Source organism: Arachis stenosperma, chromosome 10 (assembly GCF_014773155.1).
Source record: "Arachis stenosperma cultivar V10309 chromosome 10, arast.V10309.gnm1.PFL2, whole genome shotgun sequence".
Lineage (NCBI taxonomy): Eukaryota > Viridiplantae > Streptophyta > Magnoliopsida > Fabales > Fabaceae > Arachis > Arachis stenosperma.
The window spans coordinates 95,985,930-96,001,086 of NC_080386.1; the positions used below are offsets into that span (position 1 = coordinate 95,985,930).

At 35.1% G+C, this 15,157-nt stretch overlaps 1 protein-coding gene across 1 annotated transcript; it reads left to right on the forward strand.

Annotated features, from left to right (window-relative positions):
- Positions 1 to 398: 398 nt before the first annotated feature.
- On the forward strand, positions 399 to 6,584 carry LOC130955455 (alpha-galactosidase 3). The gene is made up of 15 exons (XM_057882303.1): positions 399 to 735; positions 1,028 to 1,086; positions 1,505 to 1,561; positions 1,633 to 1,667; positions 2,096 to 2,199; positions 2,308 to 2,380; positions 2,960 to 3,018; positions 3,107 to 3,172; positions 3,259 to 3,342; positions 3,701 to 3,765; positions 3,858 to 3,940; positions 5,012 to 5,102; positions 5,296 to 5,354; positions 5,915 to 6,055; positions 6,152 to 6,584. Exons 1-15 carry the CDS (start codon positions 512 to 514, stop codon positions 6,263 to 6,265), a joined length of 1,314 nt encoding a protein of 437 aa, XP_057738286.1. The 5' UTR covers positions 399 to 511; the 3' UTR covers positions 6,266 to 6,584.
- Positions 6,585 to 15,157: the final 8,573 nt, after the last annotated feature.

Sequence of the window (15,157 nt, forward strand, 5' to 3'; positions counted from 1 at the left end):
GGTTTTAACTTCACCCGAGGGACCAAATTGAGTCGGAAGAGTTTACTCTGCCACATCAGCTAGCCGTTGTGAGTCCCACGTGTCACCAACGCTGCCAGCTAAGCTTTCCGGTTGCGCCACGTGTGCTGAAATTGCCGGAAGGACCACTTTGAGTCCCGGAGTGCAAGTTTGGGGATGACTCTGAGGAACTTTTAAGTTCAGGGACTACTATGAAGCTCGAGTACAACTTCATAAATTACATTGAGACTTATCTCTGTATTTTAAAATTTAAAAAACTAAAAGTGTTTAATTTTAAAAATTTTAAGATTAATTTGAATAATTATTCTTTATTCTAAATGATTGATTATCCTAAATGATATTGTTCAGGTACCCAATAATTAAGGAGAAGTGTTTGGGGCCAAACACATGTTCAATACTCTGTTCCTACAACACTACAAAATCTATTTCTCTTACGTGATCTTCTCAATTTGTTTCACTTGACCTTCTTCTTCTTCTTCTCACGCTAGCTTCCATGGCGAAGCAGAAACAGAGCAGCACTTATTTGTTTTACTCGGCAATTCTTCTATTCACCATCTTCTGTGTCTCCTCTGTTTTGGTTTCGGCTAGAGTTCATCCTATCTTGCAGAGCTTTAACCAGAAACCCATTTTCCGATCCAACTTCCACTCCATCTATGATACCTCCAACTATGGCACCTTTCAACTCAGTAATGGCTTGGCCAAAACGCCTCAAATGGGGTTCGTCATTTGCTTCTTCTCTCTGATAATATTGCCCTTAAATTCAACCAATTTATGGGCTCTTCAGCTTATCTGAAATTAAAGTTCCTCTCTTTTTCTCTTTCTTATTGCTGCAACCACAAATTACGGATGACCCACATGCACAAAACACGTTCACTTTGATTCTAGTGGTTTTGATCAGGGGTTTCATGTGCAGAGGGCACCAAACTTGATTTTTTCATTGTCTTATTTTAATTGCTTTTGAAGCTAGTTGGAGGGGTTGCTTATGCGATGTGATTTGGTTGTTGTGCAGATGGAATAGTTGGAACTTCTTTGCATGCAATATCAATGAGACCGTCATTAAGGAAACCGGTATTGATTTCTTGTTTATACTACTGATAAGATCACAACTCATATCCTTATATTATTGGAAAAATGGAAAAAACAAAAAAACAAAGGTTCAGTTAAGTCTCGGAAAATTTGACAATTGCAAGTGCTATTGATTTTGATGGTTTGAAGGAGATTATTGCAATATTTCTTGACCTTCTTTCGTAAGCTAGGAAAAGTATTCATCAAAGACATAGTAATAGCATCCATAGTTAGTTTTGCAGCCAATTGGATAAAATTTCTTATTTAAGATGGTTTAGAAAGCTCTGATATTTACAAATTATAACTACCAATGGTGCTGTCTTTTTTTTTTTTTTAACTGCAACACTGCAAGTATTATGGTTATTGCAAATAATATCCGTTGTTTATGTCTAATTGACTGTTATGTATTTCATCGTTCCAGCTGATGCACTGATATCGACGGGATTAGCGGATTTGGGTTATGTGTACGTCAACATAGGTACTGTTCTTGTATGTTCAAATGAACATTCTGTTGTGTACTAGTTTGATATTTACATTTTAAATGTGCAGATGATTGCTGGTCTTCTGTGACAAGAAATTTGAAGGTCAGTAGAATCTTATCCTATTCCTTTCGATATTACTGGATCAAATTTAGGGTCACCAGCTTGCTCTTAGAATCAGATGAGCTTCCAGTGTGGTCTATCATGATTCTTGACTTTCAATTGGATGAGGAAAAGTTGTTTCCAATTGGCCTTTGATAAGTAAATAGATAAAGCTAGATAGTCCTGTGATATATTGCAAGAAATGGTTATGGTGTTATGTTAAAACTTAAAGTGATACTTTCTTTGTAATTTGTCCTGGTTTATTTGGTGTTTTATAACTTTATATTAAACAGTTTATATATGCACTAGCTATATTTCATAAGAACTAAATGGTTTCTTTAGCAAAGCTTTTAAGCCAGAAAGATATTGTCTTTGTCTCAGTAAATATATGTTGCTCCTTACTGTTTAGTGTTTTCATTGTGGTAATGCAGGGTCAACTGGTACCTGACGAAAAAACATTCCCATCAGGAATCAAAGCTCTTGCAGATTATGTACATGAAAAGGGACTGAAGCTTGGTATATATTCCGATGCTGGGTAAGATGCTTTGCGAAATCAGGCCAGATCTTTGAAATCTTTATAAATAATGCATTCCTGCTTTTAATGTTTTCTTTTCAATATTTTTATACTGCCAACTGTTGATAGGGCGTTTACTTGTCAAGTCCGACCAGGATCGATTTTCCATGAAAAGGATGATGCAGCTTTGTTTGCCTCTTGGGTTAGATTCTAATATTTTATCTTATACTTTTGAAATAGTATCAGATATTCTTCATGTAATAGGGAATTGTAGATGCCTGAGGAACGAAAGTACTGCGTATGGTTATTATATATATCTGTGTATTGATCATGGTTAGGTTCAAATTGCCCCTGATATAAATTGTATCTTGACAACATCCCATTATCTTTCTTGGTAAACAGAACGCATCATGGATAATCACAAATGCCAATTTTGGAAGAGACAAGAGTTTCAGCCATTTAACGAAATACTTTAATTTTCTAAAGAAAATAAATGGAAAACTATGTGTTCCTACTTCCTATATCATGTAGTTCTCAATAGTTGTTGCTGTTAAACTTTGTGTTTTGAATCGCTATTCAGTCGTCATGGAACTTATCAATGACCTATATCTTCATAGATACTATGTTAGTATAGCTCTTAAGGTGTTTTTGGGAATTGTTCCTTCTATACTAAATATTTCATTTACATTATTCATAGATTTGAATTCTTATGTCTGATTTTTTTTATATATTTCTTTGGGGTATTAATTGGAACTTTCCTCCAACTCAATCCTTTGACCAGGGTATAGATTACCTGAAATATGACAATTGTTACAATCTGGGCATCCCACCCAAAAAAAGGTTTCTTCTCATCTTTGACATAGTTAATTGCAAAAGCATCAAAATCAAATACATATAAATTGACTCAACATGGTTCTTTGTATTCCAGATATCCACCAATGCGTGATGCTCTCAATGCTACTGGACGTACAATTTTCTATTCACTTTGTGAATGGTAATAAGGTGTCTTTGTTGATTTTTTTTATGAGATTAGTTACTCTTAGCTTGACGGGAATTTCCCTGCTTCATTTATTTTTGTAGGGGTGTTGATGACCCTGCCTTATGGGCTGGCACTGTTGGTAACAGTTGGCGCACAACTGAAGACATCAATGATACTTGGGCAAGGTTTGTTTCCCGAACTTAGGAATTAGGATTATAGGTGTCGCATTTAATATTCTATCAGGATTGCTTTTAGTTCAATAAAATCATATAGGTCAGGTTATGTCATGTCTATTACTATCCATGAAAGAATGCTTTTGCATAATGATTGACTGTACTTTGATATGTTCCCTATGAAATTTCTGCATTTCAAGTAGGTAGATACTTTCTTGTGAGTTTGTTCTTCTTGATTGACTGTAAATGCCCTTGAAGAGAGTGTCAGTGCAATTTGCACCAAGGTGTTTTAGCTCATAATCAGTTAGCATTCCTTGTCTATAGTTTCTGCTTACAGGGTAGTTTCTGAATTTACTTTTCTCTTACTCAGTATGTCAAACATTGCTGATCTCAATGACAAGTGGGCCGCATATGCTGGTCCTGGCGGATGGAATGGTATGCATGCCATCTTCCTTGAAATTTTATTGAAATGGTAGCGCAAACTTGAAGATTTCTTATTCATTCCTCATATTACCACCCCATGACAGACCCAGATATGTTGGAAGTTGGAAATGGCGGCATGACTTACCAAGAATACCGTGCTCATTTCAGCATCTGGGCTTTAATGAAGGTCTTCTTCTTAAATCTTATTTATATGTCATTCTCTCTTGATGCATTTGTTATATTGTTTATAATCTATTCTTGATAGTAACCCACTAACCTGTGTTACATATGTTTCCACATAATTTTTGAGTAACCACCCAACACAGCCCTTGTCCATTTTCATGAAGGACAAGGAGATCTCTGTCCAAAAAAGTGAGACAGTTCGGCCCTCAACCTTTTCATTTTGGGACCATACGATCCCTCTATTAGAAATTCGTTAAATAGTAACGGAAATTAGTTTTGTTTAGGGTTTAGGGTTTTATGTGTAATTTGTGGGGGTTTTAAACTTCTACAAACTATTAATAAGTTTATTTTTGAAAAATTCCTTCACCTGTGATGGTTAAGTAGAGAAAGGCCGTTGCTGGAAATGATGTCGCAAGAAAAAAAAAGTAATTGTAGTACGAATATCTTTTAAAGGAAAAAAATAACATCGAAGAAGAAACAAATAAGAGAACATTAATGTTGATGATATTGGTATTGGTGATGATGGTAGACGAGATAACGATAATGATAAAGTATGGTTATACAATAAAAATAGTAGAGATAGAAGTGATAACGATGAGAATAAAGAAGGTGGTGATAGTAGTGGTCATAGACTCATAGTTGGTCATATTGTTGAAAAAAACTTTGTGGGGGTTTAAAATCTTCACAAAATACATATAAAACCCTCTACAAAAGTAATTTTCGTTACTATTTAATAGATTTTTTAACAAAGGGATTGTATTGTCCCAAAATGAAAAGGTGGAGGACCGAAGTCTCCCTCTTTTTTGGACCGGGATCACCTTGTCCTTCGTGGAAATGGACAGAGATTGGATTGGGTCTTTAGGTAGCAAGTAAAGATGGAAAATTCTTCTAATACTTGGAAGAAAAACAAAGGCCAGTCTGAATTTGTACCTGTGATAATAGCTGTATTCCTTAGCATCTATGTTTGGCTTTAATTTCTTGTGATTGAGTATAAAGACAAATTTGCATGCATCACAAATTACCTCAAATGATACAGCTGGATTCTTCATAAACTAAAAAATTGAACTTGGTGCAGGCTCCTCTATTGATTGGTTGTGATGTAAGAAATATGACTGTTGAGACAATTGAGATTTTGACCAACAAAGAAGTCATTGACATAAATCAAGGTAGTACTTCCTCTTTCTATTATTCAGAGTAGCCATGTTGATGCATCATGTCTCTCTCTCTCTCTCTCTCTCTCTCTCTCTCTCTCTCTCTCTCTCTCTCTCTCTCTCTCTCATTGCTGCCGTTTGTGTTATTACTTAATATAAATTTTAGTTAAGTTGTTATAAAGGGTTATATTGTTACGTCACTCTGCAGATCCACTTGGTGTCCAAGGAAGGAAAGTTTATGTTTCTGGAAAAGATGGTTGCAATCAGGTAATATATTCAGTATCAATGTATCACCTCATGATGCATCTTTCAGTGTGTTGCATCGGTTTCCCAAAGAATTGATTCATATTCAGATGTTGTCTATCTGGATCAATAGACTTAGCAAACCATAGGTTATGCAGAGTACATGATCCTGTCTGGAAACTTTACTAGCTCCTACATTACTTGAAAAAGAATGAAGGGGGAACTACTATGTTCATGTTATGTGCTGATTCAACGTTAACATTTATATTTTCGTTATCAATATATGTTGCCACTTTGGCAGAACTAATAAGTAATACTTTTTTATGAGAAAGTATAGAAAACCAACATTAGTTAGCCAACATTAGCCAACTTTGTGTTAGGGTTTATAATTTAGGGTCTAGCGTTTAAAATAAACAAATAATTTAAAAAGAATTAGTTAATGTTGGCGGAAAAAAGTGAATTCCTTAGCATTACTCATAATTTATTCCTATTTAAATCTTAGCATTACCCACCAACTAATATAGAATATAAAGTTGTACATTTGTTATATTCAAAATTTAGTTCTTACGTTTTCATATTTATAGGTTTGGGCTGGTCCTTTATCAGGAGACCGGTTGGCAGTGGCACTCTGGAACCGGTGCTCAAATGCAACTACGATAACTGCTTCATGGAATACGATTGGACTGGAATCTGGAATTCGAGTATCTGTAAGGGATTTATGGCAGGTAAGCTTAGCTAGCTGCATGAAACTACCCTAATTAGAGATTCCTTCTATATGTTTGTTATTAACTTAGATGGTTTTGATCCTATAAATGTTGCAGCACAAGACACTAACATCAGATGCAGTGTCATCATTCAGTGCTCATGTTGATGCTCATGATTGTCACTTTTACATTTTCACTCCTTCTCCTTCAGTGTCTCACTCTGTAGAGTAGCCAACTTATACTTCAATCACCTGAGGGGTATGCTACTAAGTTGGATCCGCTTCTTTTCTCTGCATGTTAAATATCTTTCTTTTGAATTATTGGAAGTTAGAACTTTCAATGTTGAATGTATGCAAGCTCGAATAGTATGCGTGCTTTCATGAGGGTGTTAAAAATATGTAACCAGACATGGCTTTTCTGTTAATATTTTACTGGTCAAAATTCACATAGTACAGGATTCTGCCGTCCTTGCGTATAAAATGCTTTGCTATGTACATGTACGTTGATACGATATATATATTATGAAAGAAGAATTACTTCGAGTTAAAAAGGGAAATTGTCTTCCTCGATCGGTTTTTATCTTATGTGTATGTGCTATATAAGAAAAATTGAAAAAAAATGTTTAGCTATGGTGGAGGGTGTTATTTACTTATTTATGTGAACAAGTGAGGATTTGAGTTTATACTTATGTATGTTCAATGGTGATGAAATAATACTGGAGGATATACAAGAGAATATATAACAAAAAGTAAAAAAGAACGAAACATTATTATCAAATAAACAAACATGAGTTATGAGTGTTTATGTATTAGTTATTAAAATTAGCCATTAACATATTTGTGTATAAATATGTGGTTTAGTTTATTTTTCAATATATATTTGTATTCTAACATGTATATACTGGTGGTGTGATCCCTATCTCTGTTTCCACAGAGCCATCATGGCCATCTGAAATTCCCTTTCCTTAAAGAAAGATCCGCCATGAGAAGAGTAACATGAGTGAGGAATTCGCCTCCACTTGGTAGTTGTTTAGCATGTGAACCCCATTTACGGTTAACTGCAGCCAAAGATCAAGAAACGTAACCAATCACCACATAGAAATCTCCAGTATGAATGTATTCAAAGTATATCGAATTTTCCAAATTCATACAAGTGTCTTGGATATATTCAGTACCACCAATCCATGGAGGCAACATGGAAGGGTGTTGAAGTAATATATAGAAGAGATAATCAGATATCTTCTTGATTACTTCACGTTTGAATTTGCCCTCCTCTGTCCTCAGTGTTATCTTCACCAAGACTAGTGGAATAGTGGTACAAAATATTTGTTCCAACATGATATCTAAGCACATTTTCTGCTAAATCAATCAGGCTTTCTCGTTGAATAATGCCACCGTAATTATAAGACCACTCCCTCGTGTACTTTTGTTTCTTTAAAAATATATTCTTTCATATCGGTATCCACCTCTTCCAAAGGTAAGATTTTGCTGAACAAGTCGTTTTCATTGCAAGATCGGGTTGTCTCTTTCAAGCAAAGATCCACCTGATAAAATTGATCGAAGGCGAGAAATGGAAGAGTATATTAACTTCAGCAAACAACTGCTCCTCTCTCTTTTGGTTAGCCGACGCAATGTCCAATCAGATAAAGTGCTCAAGAAACATTGCCCCAGTAAACAAAACATATGTTATAACAACATCAACCCTTGGTTATACACTCGGAGCAGGAACATAAAAAGGCTATGAACCTGCTTCAGCAAGAATATGAAGAAAAAATTGCAAGATTAGAAGCTGAGATTAAGTGACTATTTGATGATTCACATAAAAAAGTGTCTGGGCCAACCGTGGGGAGCTCTTGACAACTGGGGAGATTTCGGGGAGGAATCAAGCGAGAGAACATAAGATGAAATGACACCACATTCAACTCAAAACTTTAAGGTGTCAAGTTAATGGATCTCTCATTCTTATAAATTCCTCACTCTTCCTTGCTTTCTTTGATGTGGGACTAACTTCAACACTCCTCACACTTGCAACACTAACAATCTCTCCTTCAAGTGTGAGCCTCCACATCAAGCACTAACTCCCCTTTTTTCTAGCTCCTCCACCACGGGTATTCGTCCATCACACCGCCGCAAAACACCGCTGGACACGCCGCCCGAACCACCTTTGCCGGCAAGACTTTTGATACTTCACCTTGAATATCCCTTAAAACCACCAGACCGATTAACCATCGGCTCTGATACCACTTTGTTGGAAAACTCAACAAAAGGTTCAAACAAGAACCTGTCTAACAGCGGAAGCACCAAAAATAATTTTTCCACAACCTGTGCAATTAAATTGGCAATACCAAAGATACTCCAAGCAGCAAAATATAATGGCAGAAATTAAATAATCAGACACCAGAATTTTAACGTGGAAAAACCCCCCAAAAGAGGGACAAAAAACCCACGGGAGCTAGTCCAGAAAAATCTTCCACTATCAGAATAATGGGTACACAAACAATCTTCCTAGTAACACTAGGGCATCTCAACAATCAATAAAATGCATCATCAAAACTGATGAAAATCAACATAAACCCTCCACAAAGTGGGTATCTCAAATCAGGCAAAAGAGAAGGCAATACAACTAGCAAGTTATATCCTAATGTTCATCTCTACACCAGGAATAACATACTAAAATTTCATAAGAAATGAAGCAATTTTACCAATTTAATGTGATCAAAGTTGGCTTACCCTTTTCCCCCAAAACCTTCTTCTCTTCGACGCCGAAACCACATCTCCCTCTCACTGTTTTCATTTGTTTCAAAATGAGGGCTTCTTGCTTTCTGTCTTTCTCACTCCCGTGCTTCCGTGGCTAATAGCCACTTTATTTCTTTTCTTTTTTTTTTTTGTTTTAAAGTTGTGGGCCACACTTGGTTGGGGACCCACCAACAAATCTCTCCCTCACCAACTCAAATGGGGATAGGCTGCTCCACCAAGCCCGCCTTCTCTTTGCAGGAATCAAACTTTACTGCAGGTAAACTTTTAGTCATCATATCTGAACCATTATCATCAGTATGGATCTTCTCAAGTGCATATGACTTCATCTCAAGCGCTTGACGTATCCAATGATACCTCACCTCTATATGCTTCGATCGGGAATGAAATGTCGAATTCTTGCTGAGATGGATAGCACTCTGACTGTCACAAAATAACACAAACTTCTCTTGATTGATGCCTAACTCTTGTAGAAATTTCTTCATCCACAAGAGTTCCTTAGAAGTTTCAATAACAGCAATGTATTCTGCCTCTGTAGTAGACAAAGCAACACATTTCTGAAGTCGGAATTGCCACGACACAGCTCCCCCTGCAAAAGTCATCATATAACCAGAAGTAGACTTCCTTGAATCAGGATCCCCAGCCATATCCGCATCTGTGTAACTATCCAACACAGGTTGGCCACTCCCAAAGCATAAACAAACTCTGGAAGTACCATTAAGGTATCTGAGAATCCACTTCACTGCTTGCCAGTGTTCTTTTCCAGTATTAGAGAGAAACCGACTAACAACTCCAACGGCATGAGCAATATCTGGCCTAGTGCAAACCATAACATACATCAAACTGCCAACTGCAGATGCATATGGAATCTTCTTCATTTCCACTTTCTCTTTCTCACTTGTAGGACATTGCTGCGAACTCAGCTTGAAATGACTAGCAAGTGGAGTACTAACAGGTTTGGAATTACTCATGCTAAACCTCTCTAAAATCTTCTCAATATACTTCTGCTGTGACAACCACAGTTTCTCATTCTTCCTGTCACGAGTGATACTCATGCCAAGGATTTTCTTTGCAGGACCCAAATCCTTCATTGCAAAGGACATGTTCAAGTCTTTCTTAAGACTTTCAATCTTCTTAGTGTCATGACCAACAAGCAACATGTCATCAATATAAAGCAAGAGAATTGTAAAATCACCATCAGAGAAATTCTTAACATAAACACAATAATCAGAAGAAGTCTTACTATACCCATGACCTTCCATGAAGGAATCAAACTTCGTGTACCACTGCCTTGGCGCTTGCTTCAGCCCATATAAGCTCTTCTTCAACTTGCATACAAGGTGCTCCTTTCCTTTAACCTCGAAACCCTCTAGTTGCTCCATATAAATTTCTTTATCTATGTCACCGTGAAGGAATGTAGTCTTCACATCAAGCTGCTCAACCTCTAAATTCAAACTAGCCGCCAATCCAAACACAACTCAAATAGAGGACATCTTTACAACTAGAGAGAAAATCTCCTCAAAATCAATACCTTTCTTTTGCTCAAAGCCTTTCACAACCAATCAAGCTTTGTACCTTGGTCATGAGACATTTTCATCCGCTTTCAACTTGAACACCCATTTATTCTTGAATGCTCTCTTACCTTTCAACAACTTCACCAATTCAAAAGTATGATTCTCATGCAAGGATTTCATTTCTTCTTGCATGGCCTTCAACCAATCTTCCTTATGCTCATCAGACATAGCTTCCTGGTAGCTCTCCGACTCTCCAGTTTCAGTGTTCATCACATACTCATGAGGAGAGTATTTCTGAGAAGGATGACGCTCTCTAGTAGATCTTCTCAGTTCAGGCTCAACTGGTGGTTCAGGTGGAACTTCAACATCTGGCACCTCAGGTTGAGGTATAGGTTCATCATGCAAATCATCACCATTATTATCAACTTGTACATCTCTCCCATCAACAGGAGGTCTAGTGGAAGGACCAGGTTCATCATCAGTAGAACGTCTAACAGTTACTGTTGGCTTATCTGTCTTTTCAAGATCTTCAATAGTTTGGTCTTCAAGAAAAATCACATCTCGGCTTCTAATTATTTTCTTGCTCACCGGATCCCATAATCTGTAACCAAAGTCTTCGTGACTATAACCCATGAAGATACACTGCTTTGATTTCCCATCAAATTTAGACCTTTCATCTCTTGAAATGTGAACAAAAGCTCTGCAGCCGAACACTCGCAAGTGACTATAGGAGACATCTTTCCCTCTCCAAACTTTCTCTGGAACATCACCATTCAAAATGGAATCAAAATGTAAGGCACTTTATTTTTCCAATAATTGCATTGTTTTTAGTTTTCACATGTTGGTAAAGGCTTGAAGATATGTTTGCACATCATCATTTGACAGATAATATTGAGATTCAAGACTCGAGAAAAATGAGTTAAACAAAAAAATATAGAAACTGGAAAAGGAATGTAAGTGTTAATTGATTCCCCATATCACTTATTCTATCATTCTATGCATGCATTCATGTTTCGAAAATATTTTATTTGGTCATAGAGAAGTAGGCATCACAGGCATAAGACTGACATTATTTTATACCGACACATACCTCTACACCATTAAATTTAAATGAGGTGTATGATCTAATGGAGAGTGTGTGTGTCGGGTTTGAGTATGATGTAGAATGAGTACACAACATTTCTCCAAAAAATAAAGCATCCAAAAATCTAAAGTCTAATTCTACTTGATTCATTAGCATTTTGGTAATAATAATGTCATCAAGAAATAAGAACGGAAGTTTTTCTGAACCCTGCAATGGTGATTTGCAAAGAGAAGTTGGTAGAACAACAGCAAAAAATGACCTCAAACTGGCAAGTGGAGATACTACAGCAAAAAATCATGAAACTAAGAAAGGAGAATAAGGTGTTTAAAAGGAAGTTATCTCAATTTAATTGGTATAGCATTTGCAGAGCTTTATTGGTGTATACATTTAATTATTGACTAACATAATTACATGATATCATCTATATGTATGTTCCTACTGATTCTGAAAAGGATATATTGGCTCAACAAACTAACCTTTCAATATCCTACTAAGTTGAAAAGTACAAACATATGATTACATGGAACTATCTTATGTTTGTACAAAGTAGCAAAAATCTTGCAGTCAATCTTAAATATTTCTTTTTTTTTTAATTAATTAGAGAATAATATTATAAAGTTATGTCAAATAAATATTAATAAAATACACGAATAATAATAATGATACGAAGGAGAGATAATCAATAATAACCACAAACAGTAATAATAATAATAATAATAATAATAATAATAATAATAATAATAATAATAATAATAATAATATAATAATAATAACCACAACGACAAAGATAATTATATCAATAATAATAATAATATTAATAAATAATTGTTGTGTACTCAAATATAGAACATCAATAAATTAAAATAAATGATAAATAGTATAAAAATAGATAAATAAAGAAATTGGAGTGGCAATAATACGCATTCGGCTGATAAGGTACAAAAGAGAAAATAATAATAATAATAATAAAAGAGAGTAAACTTCACATAAAAAAGACAATATATTAAATAACTACATACACGAAAATAAAATAAATATAAATATAATAATATTAATATATATTAATTTAAATAAATTTAAGTTATTGAACAATGTATAAAAACCTTGCACTCGAAATACTTACAAACTGAACATTTGTTCACAAATTAGGTATTCAATACCATAAATATGTATATTTGTATATTTAGGTATTTTAATATTTTAGATATGCCTACACATATTTAGGTGTTTCAGTATAGGCATAATGAATTTAATGTCAACACGTGTGTTATTTAATTATTTAATTATAATATTATACACTTATATTATTATAATTAAATATTTAATTTAAAAAAATTAATGATTTAAATTTTTAAATTAAAAATTAACCATTTAAAACTTTAAAATTATTCAAAATATATGCAAAATTTTTTCAACAATGTTGTGTTGGTCTGATTTTTGGTTTTTTGAATATGAATACAAACATTGAGTGAATATTTGATAATTAAAAGAATCTTATATCTAATAAAAATAAGTTATCTAATTTTTGTTTGTACAATAATATAAGTATATTTATTTGTATTAAATTAAATTAAATTAAGTTATTAATTAAAATTATAATTATCTAAATTTTAAATTAAATATTTTGTAATTTTAAAATTTTAAATTATTTAAAATTAGATAAAATAAAAATTATAAAAATCAAACCAACATTATACTATCCAAAAGATTTTGCATATATCTTGCATAATTTTAAATAGTTAATTTTGTAATTTAAAAAATTTAAATCATTATCTTTTTTAAATCGAATATTAATTAACCGTACATAATATTATAATTAAATCGTTACATTAATATACATATTCGCGTACACTAACATTAAACTTATTATACCCATATATATACGTACTGAAATATCTAGATATGTGTATACAGGTATATAGGAAACTAAGGCACCTAAATATGCAAGCAAATACACGACCTAGGGTACTGAATACCCAATTTACGAACAAATATGCAGCTTATATATATCCAAGTGCAACCAAATTTAAATTAATAAATACTCTCTGAATTATATATTTCGATAAATATTAAATTTTTTAATTTAAATATAAACAATGTCTTCTCTTTCATTCTCTCTTTGATTTTTTTTTCTTTTTTTTTCTTTTCTCCAATTTTTTTACCCTTAATTTATAACGAACTAAAGGTATGAGTGTAATTTTAAATGTGTGGTAAAATATAAAATATACATTTGTTCATATCCTGACCCAACACCAAGGCACATGTTCAAATAAGATAAAAAGGTTCAATCCATAAGATTGGTATCCCTCCGCAACCGACCTCCTCGTATGAGGTCGGGTTCGACACAGGCTCCACCACAAGGAAGTCAGGAACGTGGATTGGCTGACAGATAATACCTATTTGAATAGGTAACTGCCCCTAAAATCTCTCAACCAACTTCCAGGAGTCATATCTTAACTTCCTTAAGATAAAGGGATGGTTATCCTCTTTAAAAGGTGGAACTACTCCAACGGTGGTTATGGGTTCACCACTATAAATACACTAACACCCCTCAGGTATCTCTAAGTTTTCATACTCTCCAAACTTGCACAGATCCTTGCTAACTTAAGCATCGGAGTGTCTTTGCAGGTACCACCCACATTCCATTACACACACACAAGTCGGACGGAGGCTCCGAGACGGGAACTAGGTCCGAAGGCCTCCTCCCTCAAGTGATTGGGCCAACCTTACTAGTCCAGCCCACTAATCTCCGGTCATGCCTTTTGGATTAAAATATGCTGGAGCCACATACAAAAGGCTGATGAATAAGGTGTTCGCTCCTCACCTTGGGAATTTAATGGAAGTCTACGTAGACGACATGCTAGTAAAAACCAAGGAGGAAACTGACCTCTTGACAGATTTCTCGCAAGTCTTCAACACCGTAAGGTTGCATGGGATGAGGCTGAATCCTGCAAAGTGCACCTTCGCGGTAGAGGCTGAAAAATTTCTGGGATTTATGCTGATACAAATGGGGATTGAAGCAAATCCCGACAAGTGCAAAGCAATCCTAGAACTGAAAAGCCCGACTTGCCGCCCTCTCCAGATTCTTGGTGGGATCAGCACTAAGATCCCTTCCACTCTTCTCTCTACTAAGAAAAGGATGCCAGTTCGAATGGACCCCTGAGTGTGAAGAAGCATTCCAAGAGTTCAAAAGGTTTTTAAGCCAACCTCCAGTTCTGACCTGACCTATAATAGGGGAAGAACTCGTCCTGTATTTGTCCGTAGTAGACAAAGTTGTAGCATCAGCTCTAATACGGGAAGACGAGGTCGGGCAGCATCCTGTATATTTCACCAGCAAAGTTCTACAAGGCCCTAAACTAAGGTATCAAAAACTAGAGAAGTTTGCGTACTTCTTAGTAGTAGTCTCACGAAGACTACGACCTTATTTTCAAGCTCATACAATAAAGATTCGAACAAACCAACCCATGAAGCAAATCCTCCAGACGACGGATATTGCGGATAGAATGGTCCAATGGGTAATAAAGCTATCCGAGTTCGACTTACAATACAAAACTCGGACAGTAATAAAAGCCCAATACCTCACTGACTTCATAGCAGAATACGCAGGAGATCAAGAGGAAGAATCCACTACATGGGAGCTATATGTAGATGGATCCTCTAACAAAATAGGAAGCGACGCAGGCATAATACTGGTCAACAAGGGGGGAATGCAAATAGAAGTCTCCCTCAAATTTGAATTCCTAGCTTCCAAAAATCAGGCAGAATATGAAGT

Coding starts and splice junctions, on each gene's coding strand:
- LOC130955455 (XM_057882303.1), top strand. CDS start 512: ATGGCGAAGCAGAAACAGAGCAGCACTTATTTGTTTTACTCGGCAATT. Junction 736..1,027: donor GCCAAAACGCCTCAAATGGG/GTTCGTCATTTG, acceptor GTTGTTGTGCAG/ATGGAATAGTTGGAACTTCT. Junction 5,103..5,295: donor AGTCATTGACATAAATCAAG/GTAGTACTTCCT, acceptor GTCACTCTGCAG/ATCCACTTGGTGTCCAAGGA.